We start from the raw sequence: 21974 nt of genomic DNA on the forward strand, positions 1-21974 counted from the left end.
CGAAAGCTTGTGATTTTCAAATAAAACTGTTGGACTATAACCTGGTGTTGTAAGATTCCTTACATTTGTCCATTTAATATGAAGCCTAGGTCTGGTTATATGCAGTCATTACAGTGTACCAACTGATCTTTCTCACGGTCAGTCTGTCACTTAGCTATGTAACAGTTTGATAGAGGTTACAGCACCATCTCTGGAGCAAGCAACGGTAACAGGTGCTCTTGTAATAAATTAAAAATAAAAACAGAACTTGCTGGAAATACACAGCAAGTGAGGTCTGTATGAGGAGAAAAGACAGGTTGCCATTTTGGAAGTGTGTACCTGGCACATCCAAAACCTGCTGTGCATTTCCACCATTTTCTGTTTTTCCTTTTAGATTTTATTATTCTTGTAATTTTTTTTAATTGAAGAGATAACAGTGCCACCTTCTGGAAAAATAAGAACAGCATGTGTTAGCATTACGATTACTGTTACAGCATTCCCCAGTCATTTCTGTGGACTGGGAGTGTGGCAGCACTACCAACACGAGCATTTACGAACGTACGAAAAGGACAGGACTAGACCAGCTGGTCCATCAAGCCTGGCCCAAACAGTCAAGATGCAACTAATTTATATACATCATATTTAATCAAAAGAGCAAATGTTCTGAATAAGAATTAAAATATTAAATTAAAATATTTACACACACAGGTTATTGAACAAACAGGAGTTTGGGATTCCAGGGTTTATGGGAATGTGTGGAACAGAAGCAGACTGGCTCCCCAGAAAGGGAGTGGGATTTTTATGGGGGAAGGGTGGGCAGTGATTATCCAGCATTTATGGAACCATTCATGGGGACACTTGGAAAATCTCCCGATTTCCTATATGGCCAGTCAGCCCCTGGTGTGGAAGACCCTTTAGCAGAAACACAGTGCTACTGAAACGTCAGGTGTGACCAGTTTATAGACTGCATGGACCCTCGGGACGCAGTAACAGCCTACTTTGCAAACTGGGAAAGCTTTCACCCCATTTAACATTCAGAGACTGAACGTTATAGACAGGGATCCCAGTACAAATTCTAGGTGTGATGTGGAGATGCCGGTGACGGACTGGGGTGGACAAATGTAAGGAGTCTTACAACATCAGGTTATAGTCCAACAGTTTTATTTGAAATCACAAGCTTTCGGAGGCTTGTGATTTCAAATAAAGCTGTTGGACTATAACCTGGTGTTGTAAGACTCCTTACATTAAATTCTAGGTGGGGGAAGAGACTATCAGGCTCTCTAGGAAGCACATCTTTTGGATATTTATTTCTGCACTGCCCATTTAAAGCTCTGTGATAGATACAAGGCAGCAAACCATCCTTTAGCCATCAATATGTTGTTCATCTCAACACCAGTTTTGTTTTGGTTCCCTCCTCTTCTCATAATGTGGAAGATTCCCATGACTTGCTCTGAGGCCTCTGCTAATGCTGTTCTTCAACTGGCCCCCGGAAAATGTCCAGACCAAAGAGGCAAGTGTTGTGTGGTGGGAAGAAATGAGCCCAATCATGTGCTTTCAGTGTGAGGGATGTCAGTGCTGGGGATCGAATGTTTTGCCCAGATTGTGCACTGTTAAGAGACCCTGGATAGACGAGGAGGAATAGCGTATCATGCTCACAGAGAATGTTGTTTCTTACTTTAGCTCGAGGTGTCTCTGTGCTGAGTAGGGGAGAAACCAGACCCGGGGGGGGGCGGGGTTCAGACAGGAAGTTTAGAAGCAGTTGAGCACAGAGCTGGGAAGTGACGGCATGTTCGAGAACTTAGAGAGGAAACGGAATTTATGGTTAGGGTGATAGTTGGAGAGGACACTGAGGGTGTGTGTTTTAAGGAAAGATTTTTAAAAATTACTTGAAATGAGCTGTAGATAATTTTTTTTGTTTTGCACTATTATTTTACTGGAAGCTTTGTATTGAGGTAATTTAATTTTTATCAGGTAGTTAATGTTGTAATGTGGATGTTTTGGAACTTTATTTACAGTATCGATGTTTTGTTTTAATGGTGTTGGAATTCTTGTTGAAATAGAGCCCTTCTGTTAACCATAGAACTGATTTCCCCTCCAGGCTATTCAAATACGTGGTTCATATATAAGTCCCAGTTTCCCTCTTACCACGTGTAAGTGAAACAACTTGCATTTATATAGCGTCTTTCACAACCTCAGGGCACCCCAAAGCACATCACAGCCAATGAAGTACTTTAGAAGTGCAGTCACTGTTGTAATGTAGGAAATGCGGCAGTCAATTTGCACACAGGAAGATCCCACAAACAGCATTGAACTAACGACCAGATAATCTGTTTAGTGCGAATCAATATGAATCGCACATATTTTATAAATAAACATGTGCATACTGATCAGAGCCTGCATACAATATCTCAATCATGTCCAGATGAATGGGTCTCCACAATATAACGTGCACTGCTGTTGGCATGGCCGTGTATATTGTAAAACGAGGGGAGGTGGGAAAAGTGATGAGAAGCAAAGAAAATAATGGCTCTCTGATACCTCCTGAGGTTGATTTGATGATGGAGACTATGACATGTCTCAAATCAATCTTTAGAATCAAAATTGTAATGCCCAGGGTAAAGAGGCAAATGTTGCATTGGAGGAAGTAGTACAAAAAAAAACTTAGCTCAATCCTATGCTCATCAGAATGAGGAATGTTAGTTCTCCATGCTGAGAATGGAATATTGTCCCACTTTCTGCACTGTTACCCTCAACTAATGTTTGGACGGAGTACTGAAAGCTGTGGGGCTTATGCAACTGGCGTCATCAAAGGAGTAACAAAATACTAAGAAATAGTTTAAAATCCACCATGGTAACACTGAGGGTGGGAAGGATCCCTGTGCAGTTGGGGATTTCCCAGAATTCATAGCACCAGTGAAAGTCCCCTATTAAATCTATGGGACCTGCAGTTTTACTGGTGCAATGGGTTCTCGGTCAGCTCTGTTGCATTCTTTTTCTTTCTAAGATGCAAATCACCTTGCCAGCACAGTGTTTCGATGGAGGGTTCCGACCCCAAGTCCCCATCCCTGGCAATGCTGGCACACCCATCCCACATTGCCACCACTTCTGGGGAAAATACGAATTAAGAGCAGGAGTCGGCCATTCGGCCCCTCGAGCCTGCTCTGCCATTTGATAAGATCATGGCTGATCTGATTGTGACCTCAACTCTACTTTCTCGCCTATCTACTATAACCTTTGACTCCCTTGTTAATCAGGAATCTATCTAACTCAGCCTTAAAATTATTCAATGACCCTGCCTCCATCGCTCTCTGGGGAAGGGACTTCCACAGACTCACGACCCTCTGAGAGAAAAAATTTCTCCTCATCTCCGTCTTAAATGGGAGACCCCTTATTTTTAAACTGTGGCCCCTAGTTCTAGTCTCTCCCACAAGGGGAAACATCCCCTCAGTATCCACCCCGAATGGCCGACTCCTGCCCTTATGTGTTTCAATAAGATCACCTCTCATTCTTCTAAATTCCAGTGTATACAGGCCCAACCTGTCCAACCTTTCCTCATAAGATAACCCCCTCATCCCAGGAATCAGTCGCGTGAACCTTCTCTGAACCGTCTCTAAAGCAATTATGTCCTTTCTTAAATAAGGAGACCAAAACTGCACATAGTATTCTAGATGTGGTCTCACCAATGCCCTGTACAACTGTAGCAAAACATCTCTACTTTTATATTCCATTCCCCTTGCAATAAATGACAACATTCCATTTGCCTTCTAATCACTTGCTGTACCTGCATACTAACTTTTTGTGATTCATGTATTAGGACACCCAGATCCCTCTGTACCTCAGAGTTCTGCAATCTCTCTCCATTTAAATAATATACTGCTTTTCTATTCCTCCCGCCAAAGTGGACAAGTTCACATTTTCCCACATTATACTCCATCTGCCAAATTTTTGCCCACTCACTTAACCTATCAATATCCCTTTGCAGACTCCTTGGGGCCCCGATATTAGCAGGGAGGCGGGTTGGCAGCGGGAGGGCGATTGGGCGCGTGGCAAACCCGCATGAACCAAACTTACCATTTTCGACGCGATCGCACATTGATTGATAATGGTTAACGTCCTCTCCGGGTTTCGCTGCCATCAGGAGCTGCAACGCGAGGTGGGGGCGAGAAAGAGAGTGAGCCAGACATCATCTGGTGCTGGAACGGAAGACCGTGGGGGGGAAACGGGAAGACCGGGGGCGGGAGGAGAGGGGAATATCGTGGGAGAGAAGGGAAGATCGGGAGGGTGTGGGAGGGAGATCGGGGAAAGGTCGGGAGGGTGAGATTGGAGGGACATCGGGATGATGAAGAGGGGAACATTGGAACGGGAGACATCGGACACCGGAGCAGGTTGCAAAGGTAGGTGCATTTAGTGTTTTCACTTCATTGCATGTTTTTTTAATTAATTTATTTAGTTTCTTTCTCCCTGATCCGGTCCTCATGTCTGGTTTCACCAGGCGTGAATCAGAAGCGGTGGGCAAGCCGCCCAGGTAAGTTAAAAATCTTTCTAATCACTTCATCTGTCACAGTTAAAGTGTCTTAAGTACCTCAATGAGGTACATTTGGTTCTGTAACTGTCATCCCGCCGGCTTTAATTGTCGGTGGGACTTCCAGTTTTGGGTTGCCCGTGCGCACACATGTGGGTCCCTGAGAAACTCGGAAGCCGGCGGGTTGGAGCCGGCTTCCGAACCTGAACATGATTTGCGCGATTTTTGGAACCCCCACCAGCTCCCAATGCACCCCGCATTTGCCTCCTAAAATCACCCCCCTTATATCCTCTTCACAACTTACTTTCCTACCTACCTTTGTGTCATCAGCAAATTTAGCAACCGTACATTCGGTCCTTTCATCCAAGTCATTGATATAGATTGTAAATAGTTGAGGCCCCAGCACTGATCCCTGTGGCTCTCCACTCGTTACATCTTGCCAACCTGAAAATGCCCCATTTATGCCTACTCTCTGCTTCCTGTTAGCTAACCAATCCTTTATCCATGCTGATATGTTACCCCCTACACCATGAGCTCTTATTTTGTGTAGGGAGCTATAGTTAAGGTCTGAAGTTGTGAAAGTCAATGTTAAGGTCCGAGGGCTGCAGATTGCTGAGTAGAAAGATGAGGAATTTAATGAACACTGCAGCTTTGCACTGTTGTGTACTCTGCTGCAGATTAAAGTGATATCTTCTCTACTGTTGTAAGTGTACACCTGTTACAGCTAATTTGAATGACAAGCATGATATCCACAGCAGGAAATCATTAAAACTTCCACTTGCAAGTGTCATTTGGATGCAAACAGTTTAAAATTAGCCTCCTAAAAACAGTCTCAATGAAGCCCTAACATTTGTCTGTGACCCCCCCCGCCCCCGAGTAGCATTAGTGAATGAACATATGGATAGTAATTTAGAACTGTCACGCCCCTGTCCTGGTTCAGGGCTGGAAGAATGAATTCATTTTTGGATCATTGGTGTGATGCGCTCATCAGGTCGATCAGCCTCTGAAAGAGGTGGGTTAACATTTTGGGTGTAAAGTTTCTGATGAAGGTTAATTCCTAAATGTTAACCGGTCTCCCTTTTTCGAATGCTGATTGACCTGGGTCATTTCCAGTGCTTTCTATTTGACTTCCAGTGATGGCAGGTTTTTTTTTAACCACTTTAATTGATCAGCTGATTGAAGGAACAGGTCAGCAGTTCTCGGTCAGGCCACCAGATGGCGCAACATGAGCAAGCCTATTAGGAGCGTGAGACAAATAAAACAGGTCATGTTATCAGAAACCCGTGGGGAAAAGCAAAGTATTGAAGATTTTATCAGCATTCCTCTTTATTGAGGTTTTTACTGACATAAATGGAGAATCATTCTCTACTAGTTTTGAGTGACTGCACCAGGCAGTTAAGATAGTGGTTTCATGGAGATCTGCCAGTCTATCTGGGAGGCTTTGCCATCTCAGTCCCATCACTAAACTAATGCTGAAACACAGGCACAGCACAATACCTGCTCATGGTGCATGTTTTTGGAGCACAGTTTCAATTTAAAACATTGCTGCACAAAGATACCATGATTTTCACAAAAAATCCTTTCAAATCTTGAAAAAGAACTTGTCTAGGTACAGGAATCCAAAACGTACAACTGCCTGCTCAGGTGATTTATTCAAATCCATTGGGTTTGATGTTTGTTGGATTGTTTGTTATATGCTGTTCAGGCACCGACATCACTTTCTGCAGTAGTTCATTGGATGGATGCAGCTTGTCGCTGCAAAAAGGCTATGCTTGTACTGCAGCAGGTTTATCAGGCATTTAATCCTCATTGGTACTTGCTGCTCTATCTTGATTCTCCTAACAATGCTGAATTATCTTTGAGTCGGTATTCCTGCATGGCAAATCAAGATAAAAAGGCATCTTTTTTCAGCAAAAGGTACCATTTCTATCCTGTCACTATGAATGTTAAAGCTGAAATGTGCCCCCACAATTCGCCTTGATACACAAGTTACCACTGTGAGAGTCCACTGTGTGCTGAGGCAGAGGCAACACTTTTCAATCAGTGAATTTCTGCTCCAAATGGTTTGTACCTACAGGTGCTATCAGCTTGAGCCAACTTATGCAATATCTTCCTCAGGCATCCTTTGTTACCTACCACTTTTTTTTCCATGCGCCTCATTTGTTGAGAGAGAAATTGGCCATAATGTATCGATGGGAAAAAAATCCATGCAATGTGAAGAATGAAAGACTTGCATTTATATTGCGCCTTTCACAATGTCCCAAAGCGTTTACAGTCAATAAAGTACTTTTGAAGTGTAGCCACTGTTGTAATGAAGGAAACATGGCAGCTGTATTGCACACAGCAAGGTCCCACGAACGGCAATGAGATAATAACCGGATAATCTGTTTTAGTGATGTTGGTTGAGGGATAAACATTGGACAGGACACCGGTGAGAACTCTCCTGCTCTTTGAATAGTGCCGTGTGATCTTTTACATCCACCTTAGAGGGCAGACAGGGCCTAGGTATAACTTCTCATCTGAAAGACGGCACCTCTGACAGTGTCACACTCGCTCAGTACTGCACTGGAGTGTCAAAACTGAAAATGACTGTCTGAACGGTTGTGTCTGGAATGCAACAGAAAGTCAGTAATCTTCAAACTACACTGGGGATCACTGTGAGGAATGTCTAACATTGCAGTGGATCCATGAATGACCGTTGGTTGCACTAGTCTCATTCTAAGATGTTTCACCATGTCCATGAATTTTGTGGATCAGCAGAGTGCTAGGCATTAGGGAGACAGCGAGGTGGTCAAGTACCGAGAGCTGAATGTTGGAAAGGTACACACAGCTCCATTCTGGGTCACTTCAATGTTGCGCTGGTCTTCTAGCCTGGGCTTCAGTGAACTGGGGTCATTTTTGAATTCCATTCAGTTCAGTAAAATTCTTTCAATGAGTTGCCCGAGGCCTAGCCACTTTTTGTTGTAGTGTTTCAAAATACTATTGAATTCCATATCACAGAATATTTCCAACTCCCTCAATCTCTCTTGTTCCTTTGTCATTGCATTTTAAATGACACAGTAGATTTGTAATGGACTACTCCTTATCTATACAAGAGGGGAGAGCAGCACAAGGAGCTCAAGGGTCTGTTGAAGCACCACTCTCCTGTGACTGCATTAATTATACAGTCACAGGGGAATGGTGCTTAAACAGATCCTTGAACTCCTTGTGATGCTCCCCCCCTCTATGTGTTGGTGGCACGATTCCTGAAACAGTTTACCATAAAAAGGCAACTGGAGACCATCGGCAGCTTACAGAACCCATGAAAATGTCGACTTCCAATGCTATCGGGTCACCAGACTGTTCCATCTGTGAGCGATGACAGTGAGAGAACTCCATACCTACCATTAATGGCACTCCTTTAATGTAAAACTGGACTTAGTTGGCTGGCTTCTCCACACTCAAAGGTGTGAAATGATGTTGAGGTCCAAATTGCACACATGCTCAGTGCTAGGTGTCAGCCTCTCGCCTCTTGAGTCAGAAGATCATGGGCTCAAGCTCCATTCGGGCACATGATCTAGGCTGACACTTTGGTACAGCACTGAGGGAGTGCTGGACTGTCCGAGGTTATTAAACCGAGGACCTGTCGAAGTAAAAGAACACTTGGCGCTATTCAAAGAAGAGCAGGGGAATTCTCCTGGTGACTTGGCCTACAAATATCCCTCAACCTATATCACTAAAATAGATGATCCTGTTGCTGTTTGTGGGATCTTGCTGTGCGCAAATTGCTGCGTTTCCCTACAATACAACAGTGCTACACTGCAAAAGTACTTCATTGGCTGCAAAGCACTTTGGGATGTCTTGAGGTTGTGAAAGGTGCTATATAAATGCAAGTTTGTTCTTTCTTTACAATAGGAGCTGCTCTTCTGGTGCCTTTGAATGGCTGTAATCATTTCAAACATATAGAGAGGGACTTGATATTACACATGCAGGTTAGTTTTCATTTTGGGGAATTCTCCCATAAGGGTTGTGAGGCTGTGGAATGCTAGCGATCAAAGCAGAGACCATGTCAACATTTAAGAACAGGTTAGTTTGGGAGTTTAAGGAAAAGGGGATATGGGATCAGGATGGACACATGGGATAAGGATTACAGCTCTTCCTTTCTTTATTTTTGTGAAAGTGGAGTGTCAGGAGCCCAAGCTCACTGCGGCATTTGCTGAAAATGCAACACAATTTTCCAAGGAATTGCTTTACCTGGCATCACTTCCTCAGGCTCCTGAAAAATGGTGTCTCCTACAGCAATTCATATGTGACCATCTCAGGGTCACCATGGTGTAGTCATCTCTGAAGTATCTGACAACCAAAGGAAAGAGTGTATTCTCACCAGAATCATTGCTGCACCCACTGATTGGTAAACAAGTGTTATTTTTTCCCCAAATCAGCAGAGTTTAAATGTTATTTAAAACAAACTAAAAACACTGAACCACTCCTAGCTAGATATAAATGTAGGAAAGGTTGAACTTTTTGATCGATGGTTTTATTTTTACAAAGGATGATTGACTCTTTTCACCTCCAGTATTCTGCCCTTTTCCCAACAGGTGCTAAACAATCATAAGAGGTTGTGTTTTAGCTCCCTCTCTGAGAACTTGTCTGTTGCACAATATCTACATAATATTAACTGACCTGCAATCAAACAAAGCCAGAGTTCTCATCTGCAATCTAATCTCCAAGTGAACTTGCCATTCATTTCAAGCAGGCAGAATAATTAAACCGTCTAACATTCTATTTTACATGGTATAATTTTCCTGCCTTTATAAAACCATGCATTCTGTGAGCACCATAATGGGAGATTCACTAATCTACATTTCTATCTATTAAAAATCTTATGCCTGCACATAATTTCTGTCTACAAAACCTTATTTTCTGTGTCACATTTCATGTCAACTTTTTCCATTATAAATTCCTATCTTCACTTTTAAAATGGAAAAAAGCTCCATGCCAACTGGCTCCTGTCACTATGTAATTACAGACTATCGATGTATTCCCAATGCTCCCAGAACCTCTCACCAGTCTTCCTGGGACTCCTCTTCCCAGTGGTCCTAGGTCTTGGGAAAACTATCTCAAAGTAGTACTAGACCCTGACACCCCATCCCACCACTGCCAGATCCCAAGGCAATTCCTACTGCTGAGAAGAGGTACTACTACTACTGGGATAACACCCCTGTTCTTATCAAACCTCTCACTCACATGTGCAGCGCCACACGAGATCTGCCAGCATGTTATAAAGAATATTCGATTTGCTGCTCAAGAGTTCTGCTCTGTCAGGCACCCACCCTTTGCACTCTGGTAATATCATTGATGATGATGTCCTGGAGCCGTTCCTTCATTTTAAGAACATATGAAATAGGAGCAGGAGTAAGGTATACGGCTCCTCGAGCCTGCTCCGCCATTCAATAAGATCATGGCTGATCTTCTACCTCAACTCTACTTTCCTGACCTATCCCCATATCCCTTGATGTCCAAAAATCTATCGATCTCAATCTTGAATATACTCAACAACCGAGCATCCACAGCCCTCTGGGGTAGAGATCTCCAAAGATTCACAACCCTCTGAGTGAAGACATTTTTCCTCATCTCGGTCCTAAATGGCCGAACTCTTGAGATTATGCCCCCTAGTTCTAGACTCTCCAGCCAGGGCAAACAACCTCTCAGCATTTACCCTGTTAAGCCCTCTAAAAGAATTTTATACATTTCAATGAGATCACTTTTCATTCTCTTAAACGCCAGAGAATATAGGCACATTTTACTCAACCTCTCCTCATCCCAGGAATCAATCTAGTGAACCTTCACTGCACCCCCTCTAAGGCAAGTATATCGTTCCTTAGGTAAGGAGACCAGAACTGTACACAGTACTCCAGGTGTGGTCTCACCAGAGCCCTATATAATTGCAGTAAGACCTCCTTACTCTTATACTCCAATCCCCTTCCAATAAAGGCCAACATACCATTTGCCTTCCTAATTGCTTGCCGTACCTGCATATTAACTTTCTGTGATTCGTGTACAAGGACACCCAAATCTCTCTCAATACCAACCTTTCTTAGTCTCTCACCTTTTTAAAAAATATTCTGCTTTTCTATTCTTCCTACCGATGTGGATAATTTCACATTTCCCCACACTATACTCCATCTGCCACCTTCTCGCCCACTCAACCTGTCTATATCCCTTTGCAGTCTCTTTGCGTCCTCCTCACAGCTTACTTTCCCACCTAGCTTTGTATCATCAGCAAACTTGGATACATTTCGCTCGGTCCATCATCTAAGTCATTAATATTTATTGTAACCAGCCCAAGCACTGATCCTTGCACCACCCCACTAGTTACAACCTGCCAACCTGAAAATGACCCGTTTATTCCTACTGTCTGTTAACTAATCCTCAACTCATCCCAATCCCATGAGCCCTAATCTTGTGTAACAACCTCGTGTAGCACCTTATTGAATGCCTTTTGAAAATCCAAATATACTACATCAACTGGTTCCCCTTTATGTACCTTATAGTTACACCCTCAAAAATTTCCATTAGATTTATCAAACACAATTTCCCTTTCATAAAATCATGTTGACTCTGCCTAACCATATGATGATTTTCTAAGTTCTCTGTCACTACGTCCTTAATAATAGATTCTAGCATTTTCCCTACTACTGATGTCAGGCTAACTAGTTCCCTGCTTTCTCTCTCCCTCTTTTCTTGAATAGCGGGGTTACATTTGCTACCTTTCAATCCACAGGGACCATTCTAGAATCTAGGGAATTCTGGACAATCAAAACCAATGCATCCACTATCGCTGCAGCCCCCTCTTTTTAAAGTGAGGTGGGGGGGTTCCACAACTTCAGACCAAGCTGGGAGTCAATTCACTTACCCAATCGGGGGAATCAGATTGCTTCCCTTCCCCTTTAATAAACTCGAGTGGTTTGACCTACACAAACAACTCAATGCTGCAGCATGATTTGCATCTCACCTTTGGAGCTTAGAGCACTGAATAAAGTTGAACAAAGCTTTTAAAAGTTTTTTTATTTAGGCAAATTAGTATTTGTAACATTAACAGCAATAGCATAACCAGAAATCTCAGGCAAGAAACATCATCACCTTTCAGTCTTCTTTCTCAATTTCTACCTCACTTTCCTCCTTAATCAGTATTTCTCCTAGTTACTTCACTTAAAAATATTTTGCTGTGTTTCTTTATATTTTCAATCGTTTTCTCAACTCCTACTTTAATCCATAACTTTTGTTGTTTTACTTTATTTTGTTAATTCTTTGTGATTTGATGCAGTAAGTGCATGGGAGTTGATGGTCTATGCTCCTCTCCACCCCCGGCCAGCTTTCCAGTTGGCAACAATCATCGGGTAATGCTGCCAACTCCACTAATCCTACGCAAAGGGGGGTTGCTGGCCACCAGCCACAGGGATGCCCATGTGCATTGTGAGATCTCACGTGGGCTGGCAGCATTTTCTCTAGACTCTTCCTAACTCCTATCTCAAACAAACAGCTGTGTTAATATCACTGTAACCCTCAACCCCTTTCTTGTTCTCAGTTGGTTCAGGAGGTGAGACACTGCGCAGTTCTTTGGGCTTCCTAGACAGTTCAGAGGTGACATGCAGAGGCTTGTAACATTAGATTTTAAAAAAAAATCTTTTGATGTTACTGAGCCTTTCATTCCCGATGAATGTAATAATCCACAGCAAACATAAAATAATTAATTGTACAGTAGTTATATATATCATTTAACAACTTGTATCACATAACACTTTCTAGAACCTGTTTGAAAAAACAGGAGTAAGTCCAGAACTGAGGAGTCTATGAACAAACTAAAATGACAGACAGGAAATGACCCACTGGTCCATCTAGCCTGTCCTATATAGTTGTGATCTCCTGTGAATCACGATCTGTTCTCAGTTTCCTGCCTCCATGTGCACTCCTGCCAACTCAGTGGCTCTGATAGCCCCTTATTCCATGTCTGAAACTCCCCTCTTTACTCCATGTTTCCAAGACCACCCTTGCCCATATCATGTCCTTGAGCCCTAACAGGTTCTGCAACTGTGAAGTCCTTAGTCAAAGTTGTTAACTTTTTTTTTTTGCGACTTTCGACCATAAAACCTACACTTTGGTTAGTAAATCCATGGCAAAAATCGCCAATTGTCCCTTTCTATCCATTTACACACTAATCTTCATATTTACTTGTGTTGTGTCTACTGCAGATGTGGTTCTACTGCACTACATAAATGTCAATATCATCACAAAGCTGACATTGCTGAACGGCACATTAGTGTTTACAATTACCCTTTTCAAAAAAACATTTAAAGTGAAGCTGACTGGTGCATTTCATAACAAGTCACATGCTTGTGCATAGGATAGTCGACAGTGCTATCAAATGACACTTACTTACCAATAACCTGCTCACGGATGCTCAGTTTGGGTTCTGGCAGGACCACTCTGCTCTGGACCTCACTACAGCCTTGGTCCAAACATGGACAAAAGAGCTGAATTCCAGGAGGTGAGGTGAGTGACTGCCCTTAACATCACGGCAGCATTTGACTGAGTGTGGCATCAAGGAGCCCTAGTAAAATTGAAGTCAGTGGGAATCAGGGAGAAAACTCTCCATTGCTGAAGTCATATCTAGCACGAATGAAGATGATAGTGGTTGTTAGAGGCCAATCATCTCAGTCCCAGGACATCACTGCAGGAGTTCCTCAGGGCAGTGTCCTAGGCCCAACCATCTTCAGCTGCTTCATTAATGACCTTCCCTCCATCATAAGTTCAGAAGTGGGAATGTTTTCTGATGATTGCACAGTGTTCAGTTCCATTCACAACTCCTCAGATAATGAAGCAGTCCATGCCTGCATGTAGTAAGAGCTGGACAACATCCAGGCTTGGGCTGATAAGTGGCAAGTTACATTCGCACCAGACAAGTTCCAGGCAATGACAAACTCCAACAAGAGAGTCTAACCACCTCCCCTTGACATTCAATGGCATTGCCATCACTGAATCCCCCACCATCAACATCCTGGGGGTCACCATTGACCAGAAACTTAACTGGACCAGCTGCATAAATACTGTGACTACAAGAGCAGGTCAGAGGCTGGGTATTCTGCAGCAAGTGACTCCCCTCCTAACTTCCCAAAGCCTTTCCACCATCTACAAGGCACAAGTCAGGAATGTGATGGAATACTTTCCACTTGCCTGGATGAGTGCAGCTCCAACAACACTCAAGAAGCTCGACACCATCCAGGACAAAGCAGCCGCTTGATTGGCACCTCATCCACCACCCTAAACATTCACTCCCTCCACCACCGGTGCACCACAACTGCAGTATGTACCATCTACAAGATGCACTGAAGCAACTCATCAAGGCTTTTTTGATAGCACCTCCCAAACCAGCGACCTCAACCACCTAGAAGGACAAGGGCAGCAGGCACATGGGAACACCACCACCTGTACGTTCCCCTCCAAGTCACACACCATCTTGACTTGGAAATATATCACCATTCCTTCATTGTTGCTGGGTCAAAATCCTGGAACTTCCTACCTAACGGCAGTGTGGGAGAACCTTCACCACACCGACTGCAGTGATTCAAGGCAGCGGCTCACCACCACCTTCTCAAGGGCAATTAGAGATGGGCAATAAATGCTGACCTTGCCAGTGACCCCACATCCCATGAATGATTAAAAAATATACTTTGAAATCCGTTTATTGTCTGTCAGAACAATATTTCACTGTCAGGATATCATATCAGGAAGACAACTAACAATGTTGCTTGTGACTTGATAAAAATGGAGAACGCAACAAGTTCAAGTACGGTCCTGTAGGAGATATAATGTAAATGGCCTTGTAAAAATTGTAGTCAACCAGGTGAAGCAAGTCTGAGAAAAAGTGAAATGTCCAATTTGATATAAACATAGTGGTAGATACAGGATCTTGAGATTGACAGTGAGATTCACTTTGCACACCCTAATGCAGTAATCTCAATTAATGCATAATCCACTGTCTAGGATTCTGCCTGGGAAGGATTTTTTTTTTCTTTGGGGTGAAGAAGAAATGCTGTTTCTTCCACCCCCTGCTTGAGGAGTCCATCATTGTATCCTGTGCATATAAATTGAGCAGCTACCACATTCTCCCTATGAACTCGCCTCTTTCGGAATGCAGTGATACGGACGACAATAGTCTCCTGTTTGGCAAATCCTACCTTTCTAGGCTGTGGAGACTGTCTTGTTGAAGGCAAAGGAGGCATGATGTATCCAGCCTTTGACTGCCTGGGGCAGGGGTGTGGGCCAAAAAGGTGGAAAACTGCTCCCTCCAAGCCAGAGCCAGTGTCAGAGCCCTGGGCATCAAGACTTGAGGTCCCCCCACACCCGCCTACGGTTGCCAACACTCCTGGAATGGAAGAATGTCCTAGGCACTGCTGCTAGCAACACAGGAGAAAAGTAGAGCTTTGTGCCTGTGGTTTGCACCTGCATACTTCTGTCACCTGCTCACGGGCAGCCTCCTGGTTCTCGGAACATCTCGCGTGAACAGTGCTAGCCTAAACCATAAGCAAAGACATTCAACTACAGAGACCTAACCTTTATAACGTAAATGCAATAACATTTGCAAACTGCGGGCAAGTGTCACATGATCAGACAGCATGTGATGAAATGCCACCTGATCAAACATCCAGGAATATGTCCAGAGTTGGCAACTCTGCAATCTTCCTCCTCCCACCTCTGGGCAACCCATCCCCGATCCATTAAAACACCAAATTATTTTTACTGGAGACCCCATATTTGCACAGGGCCCCTAGGCACAGACCCCACAGGCCGTGCATTTATCCGACCCTGCTCCTAGCTCAAGAAACAGTTTGCATTCTACCTCATTTGTTGAATTGATTGAGTACAGTCTAGAAGGAGCCATCCTTCACCATCGCTCACTGTACCCACTGGAGACTTGATGCACTCAAAGCCCAATAGAATCAGTCTCACCGTGCTGTGCAGTTGCTCTGTGCTGTGGCATCATACAGCCTGAATGATTGGTACAATATCAAAATATTCTGCCAGGCATTCCCCATGAAACCAGAGGTGAACTGCAATGGACATGAGAAAAAAAATTGCTGGGGTTGATGTATTTGAAATATATACAAGACAAAGTGCTTTGCATAGTAAACAGATTGTCACAAATGTAATTCCATTTCTTGAAATAACGATATTTGCGTGTTTTTGTTAGTTTTAACTTGGATAGAACAAAATGAAAAAGGTCTTTTTGAGCGGTATGTAACAATTTGTATAAGGAGTACTGGTCTGTGATACAGAATTTACACAATATATTATTGTCTACCTAGATCCCTTGACATTTCGAGGATGACATCATTAACAATTTAAAGAGAGAGAGAGACACTGCCACCTAAATAAAACTTGGCTTCAGAGACTCATTTAACTGGAGCACATCAACCTTGGGAAATACCTGCAACTGAACTGCAATATATATATATATATATATATATAAAAAAAGAGGGAAATGCTTAAAGAAAACAACTGAAAAAAATGTTGCTTCCTGTATGATACTTCCTGCTTTTTTTTAAAAAAAAAATTAAGAGAGAGAAAAAAGGCAGCGCTCTGGGCTCTCGCTTTGTTTGCAGCTGCTGCTCATGCGCTTTGTGCGCACCTGGGGTTGGAGCCGCTAACGGGAGGGAAGGAGCGCACATTGGGCTCCGGGCAGCGGACTGACGGCGAGGGATGGCCGAGAGGAAAGGGGCAAGAGACCGACTGGGTTAGAGATCGAAGCCGCTCCTCCCCCCCCCACCCCCCTCAGACTGATAGTAACGGCACCGAGTGACATGGCTGGAGCAGGGACGCTTCATTAAAAGTCCGGCGGCGACGACGACGACGACGACAACAGCCTCATCACCCGCTCCCGGCCCGGAGCCGCCACCCGCTCCCCGAGCCGCCTCCCAGCGGAGTTGCTGTTGGTCGATTAATTTTTGATTGAAGCCCGCGGCCTCGGTTCCCACGGCCGCTCCTCTCCTCTCCTCCCCCACCACCACCACCACCCGCCCCCCTGTGTTTATGCTGCTGGCGGTGAAGCCTTTGGAGATGGGAGGAAAGCAGAGCACGGCAACCCGTTCGAGGACCGCTTTCCCCGGCGTCTCGACGGACGACAGCGCCGTCCACGCCGGGCATTACACCCACTACCGGACCGGCGTCAACCCCATGGGGCTGAGGACTCGCTCGGTCAGCAGCGTGGCCGGCATGGAGCCGGCGCATCCCTTCGGGCTGTACGGAGGAGGAGGAGGAGGAGGGCGGGCAGGAGGAGGAGGCGGCGGTGGTGGTGTCGGTGGCGGCGGCGGCGGCGGCAGCAGGGCAGGCGATGGAGCAGAGCAAGGCAGCGGGACCGGTGGTGGAGGTAGTGATGGTCCCGGCGGTGGCGGTGGGCCCGACTCCGCTGGCAACGGTTACCAGGAGACGGGAGGAGGCGGAGGAGGGACGGGCACCAGGGAGCTGCAGCTGTACCTGGGATCGCGGGCGGCGTCGCTGTCCGACTCCCTGCCGCTCCATTTAGCGCCACGGTGGTTCAGCGCACACAGCGGTGAGTAAACCTGCCTGCTCCCAGCATTAACCTTCAACACGACTACTGGCAGCAATGTCATTAGTAGTAGTCTTACTTGCTCATTAATATGCTAATAAAGCTGATGCAATTAGTTATGGCTAATTGTTTGCATCAATTAATAAGGATTAGTGCAATTGATAAATATTTTATCGGCACCGATTACAATAATAATCATGTTTCACCGACAGTTAATAACGCTAATTAATTGCTGGTATCTGTTGTTAATTTAGCCATTCCAGCGTGATTGCCATCAGTTAATATCATTAGAAATTGCCCTTGGTAATTGCGTTGCATAAATGGAAAAATGCTTTTGGAACTGAGTAATGATTACTAGTACCAGTTGATAACTAAAAGTCTGTTAGCATCAATTAATATCACTATCGTAATGTTATTAATCATCACTGACAATAACAAACAATTTTTTTTGTCAGTTAATTCATTAGTAATTGATGTTAGTACCAGTTAGTATATTAATACAAAGTATATTAGTACCAGTTATTATAAATGCCATAAATATTGTAAGATGCAGTTTGCATTTGTTTTTATGAATTATTAGTTACAATAATAGTAATAACATTACTATTAGTAATTGTTATAATAGCACTAATTTATAGAATCATAGAAATTTCAGTTCAGAAGGAGGCATTTGGTTCAACATGGCTGTCCCAGTGCTAGTTCCTCATTGGGTAACATTACAGTACATCACTAATAGCTATAGTGCTAACTGATTGCCACCATTATTAACAGGGCTATCAATGTTACCCTTAATTACTGTATTATTGATAATACTATTGTTACACTCATTATTACCATTAAATAAGAACAAGTTCACACAGTTTAAAATAGCCAATTCTCTTAAACTTTGGACCACTGTAGGAATTTTTGATTTTCCTCTTTTTTTCCAGGTCCCCACAGTAAAGCCATTTTCCATTTCCAATTTAATTTTTTATTGCTCATTAAAAGCACAGTACCGTATAATTAAATTAGAATAAATTGGTTGCATACAGGTAGGAAGTAACAATAGCTACTTCTGTCCCTCATCCCATCAGTATTTAGCAGTAACTTAATTTTTTTTGAGTAGAGATGTAGGAGCAAGGCATTAGTGTGCTTACACTGCTGACCTCTTTGACCCTGGGTTTTTGCCACTCATAGAACCAGAACCAGAATCTGGGAATGTCCAGTGTCATGGGTAGTGTCTAGAGGTCCACCGAAAAAAAATCTCAAGTACCTTTCTAAGAGTGGATATCCGATGGAATGATGGTCCACTGCAGTTTCAAATACTCCAAAAGTCTATTCGATTAACACTGAAAATATCACACATCTGTACATAAGGAAAAGCCTTTTTTCCATTCATGTTCAATGGCTCCATTGTTGTGTTCCAACAAGTAGGCTGGAGAATAAACCTTTCACTCACCAGTAAAATGATAATTCTGTTTGACCATGAGGACAATACATTCTGTTATGTAAACATCGCTTGTGTATCATGTGATGCTGCAGTATGACGTCCTGCATAATTGGGACTGTATTTCAACATATTTGTCACAGATTGACTTCCAATATTTCACATATAACAGCAACTTGTATTTCAATAGCACTCCTCATGTACATGAAGATGTGTTAGAGCTTTATATTAAGTAGGAAAAACAGTAGCTACTGAGTAGGAGGTAATAAAAAGAAACCAGCGATGGTTAACATGGGTAGGCTGAAGGCATGATCAAAAAGGGTTTTGAAAGGAGGGTTGTTGGTGGCAAGGTGGAGAGATGTAGGTAGGACGATCCAGAGTGGCTGAATGGCCACCAGCGACGAAGTGGGGAATGAAGAGTACCTAAAGTTTGAGGAGCTGAGGATGGACGGTGGTGATTACTAAGGCAGGTTGAGGAAGGCCATCAAGATATTTGAAAGTGAAATGAAGTTAACTTCCTGGAGCACAGGATGCCAGTGAAACTTGAAAAGCATGGAGTGATATCAGTGCAGGACTTTGTGGTAATGAGGATGTGTGCTGGGTATTGGATGAGTGGCAACTTGTGGAGGCCAACTAGGAGAGTGTTAGTAAAATAAAGCCTGGAGATGATGAAAGCATGGACTAGGGTTTTGCTGGCAGTGGAGGAGAATTAGGGACAGAGCTGAGCAATGTTAGAGGTGGGAGAAAACAGTTTTGGTAAGAGTGAATGTGGGGGAGGAAGCTGTGCTCGGGTCAAACAGTAAGCCATGGTTCTACACCTCCTGACTAAGCCTGAGATGGAATGTAGGGAGGCTGATGGAGTCGAGACTAGAGACACAAAGGTGCTGGAGGTAGCCAAAAAGGATGACTTTATTTATTCCAGCAGTAAGCTGGAGAAACTTTTGGCTTTGATGTTGGAAAAACGATTAGACAGCTTTTCAGAGGTCTTTGGATCAATGCAGCGTTTCATAATTTTGCCCTGTGGGAAGGAAATTGAGAAGTGATCACATTCTAGAGTAATTGCTAGACAATACTTTGATTTTTTTTTGGCAGTGTTATTGACATTAACAGGGAAAGAATCCTGAAAAAGTGAGGACAGCATTTTGTTTTTGGCTTATTGCCTTAATATAAAGCAGCATTTTTTTTGAATTGAATTGTATGTTAACAAGTAAAACTAGTGACAGTTTTGCATAATTTGGTCATCCACTGGAGCCACTTGTCAAGCAGGCAAACTTGTGTTTAGCCTTCAGGGTTGAGATCTACTTGTTGTGAGCAAACAGCCAGTGATTAATATAGAGCCCACTGTATTGGTGCACATGGAAAGATGGGGCACAGGTTTATACCGTTGTGGTGTCACATGGTCAGCTATTGCTCCTGCTGGGCTCTAGAGGTAGGTGAACATTAGCTGCTTCCTCATTCAGAGGGAGGCTAAACTGAAATGTTGAATCAACAAGCTACTGATGCATATCTCTTGGCCGTTTGCAGTGTTGCAATGGCCTTGGAGCAGGCCGAGGTTTGCCCCCTCAATCAAAGAATATGACGTTGCATGGGGGTACTGAAAAAGGGATAAAGTTACACAAATAAGGCAGAGAAAAATAGAATTTGTGTAGTCGTGAAGGATGGTGTGCTGTCAATTGATTTGCTATCCAGATTATGCAGCTTCAAAGGAGTTAATAGTTGCAGTCTACTTATCAACCTCAGTGGTATAAGGTTCAGTGTCAAATGTGATGATTAGTTCAAGGTGCCTGACACTGAACCATTTAAGGGAGAATGACACTTAATGAAAGATGAACTTTCTGCTCTGTTTGTTGGGGTTATTATGACAAAAGTTTACCTCTTCTGGTTCTCGAACCTTGTGAGCTAAGTGTTCTTCATTTGGAGACAGATCGGTGCTAATAAGTGGGAGAAATGTGGTAAGTAATGTTGCTTTAATACAACAACAGTAACATTCCTGCAATCATAATGGAATAGTGGATGTGCCAAATATTTTGTATTTTTACCAAAAAAGTTGAGAATTATCGAGTCCTGTTTTTAATTTGGTTGGAGGATTTTAGAGCTGTAAATTATTGGAGATGATATTGACAGGACAATTAAAGAAAGACACTGATAAAACCCAGGAAAGAACAAAGCTACATGGAAACTCTTCAGAATAATAATTACACATGTAACTTGAGTTAAAAAGTAGGATTTGTCTATAGTGAAGCTCCATTTTAATGAAAAAAATAACTGTCCTTATTGACTTGCCAAATTAGTGAGCATAATATAAAAAATAAATTGGTACCAGCTGATATATGATAGTCTGAGTAATGTATCATGCATTGTTTGGATCATAAGGAATAGTGGAAAATGTGTCTTGGGCCAAACTGAGGCTTTAGCCATACAACAGTTAATCTCTGCATACTGACTGAACTTTTATTGAAAAAAATAGAAGTTTACAGTCTTTGTAAGTTGATGCAACAGCTACCACCTCTTGGCATTAATGACTCTACTTTTACGTCACCTTCATCTATTGATATGCATGGACTCACTATCTCCTATGACCTCAAATGGAACTTGCACGTCTCTTACTAAAGCTGCGGCCATGAAGATCAGTTTCCAACCCATTCTTTTCCCCCCGCAATAATTTAACTCTGCCAAACCTGAGCAGAGATATATCTAGGAAGGCTATTCCTGCATCTTTCTTAATCCTGGACAGGATACAGGAAAAAGTTTGATATCTGATGGGTAATCTCCCTCTCATCTGCAGTCCTTTTCTTTTGTGTGCTGTCTCTCTCCTCTTGTGCACATGCCCTCTCTCTCTTATCCTTTTGCATGCTCTCACTCTTTCATCAACACTACTATGCAGCGGTTCAAGAAGGTGGCTCACCACCACCTTCTTGAGGGCAATTAGGGATGGGCAATAAATGCCGGCCTCGCCAGCGACGCCCACATCCCATGAACGAATAAAAAAAACTATGTAATGTTCATCTGAACTTTCCTCTTTTGTCCTTCAGCTGCAAATATACCATCCTACACATTCTTCCCCCTCCAAGTGTTGTAATCATTGCACGGTCTCCTACTTGAACCAGTTCCTTTGCAGGATCTCAAAACTGTAGAATTTGTTACCTGCCTCTCATTTTCATTCCCTCTACGATCTTTTGGCTTGTAAAAGCTAAGTTTAGTGTAATTTTGTCCCCTTATGCCTCTGTAAACTGCCGTGAGCTGCTTTTTCTATTTTAAAGGTGATATATATGAGTTCTTAATTACAACTTTCTGATTTACTTTGTCCTCTCCGATACTTTTTTCAACTTTGGACTATAGGTCTTGACTTTTCATTTATGTTTCCAAACTTCTTGGTAATACCCCTCAATTACAGGAAATGGTCAGTCTGAAGATTAGAACTGTTTTGTGAAGCAAATGCGTGATCAGTTTCAGACCATAAC

The 21974-nt window shown here is 43.1% G+C and overlaps 1 protein-coding gene across 1 annotated transcript in view; it reads left to right on the plus strand.

The window, feature by feature from the left end:
- Window positions 1-16119: 16119 nt before the first annotated feature.
- The window catches only part of znrf1 (zinc and ring finger 1), a 241068-nt gene continuing 235213 nt past the window's right edge, over window positions 16120-21974 (plus strand). The window contains exons 1-2 of the mRNA XM_067997756.1: window positions 16120-16829; window positions 16878-17090. Of these exons, the coding sequence (XP_067853857.1) occupies window positions 16571-16829; window positions 16878-17090 (472 nt within the window). The 5' untranslated portion in view covers window positions 16120-16570. The remainder of the gene's footprint in view (window positions 16830-16877; window positions 17091-21974) is intronic.

The sequence above is a fragment of the Heptranchias perlo genome, chromosome 16 (assembly GCF_035084215.1).
Source record: "Heptranchias perlo isolate sHepPer1 chromosome 16, sHepPer1.hap1, whole genome shotgun sequence".
NCBI lineage: Eukaryota > Metazoa > Chordata > Chondrichthyes > Hexanchiformes > Hexanchidae > Heptranchias > Heptranchias perlo.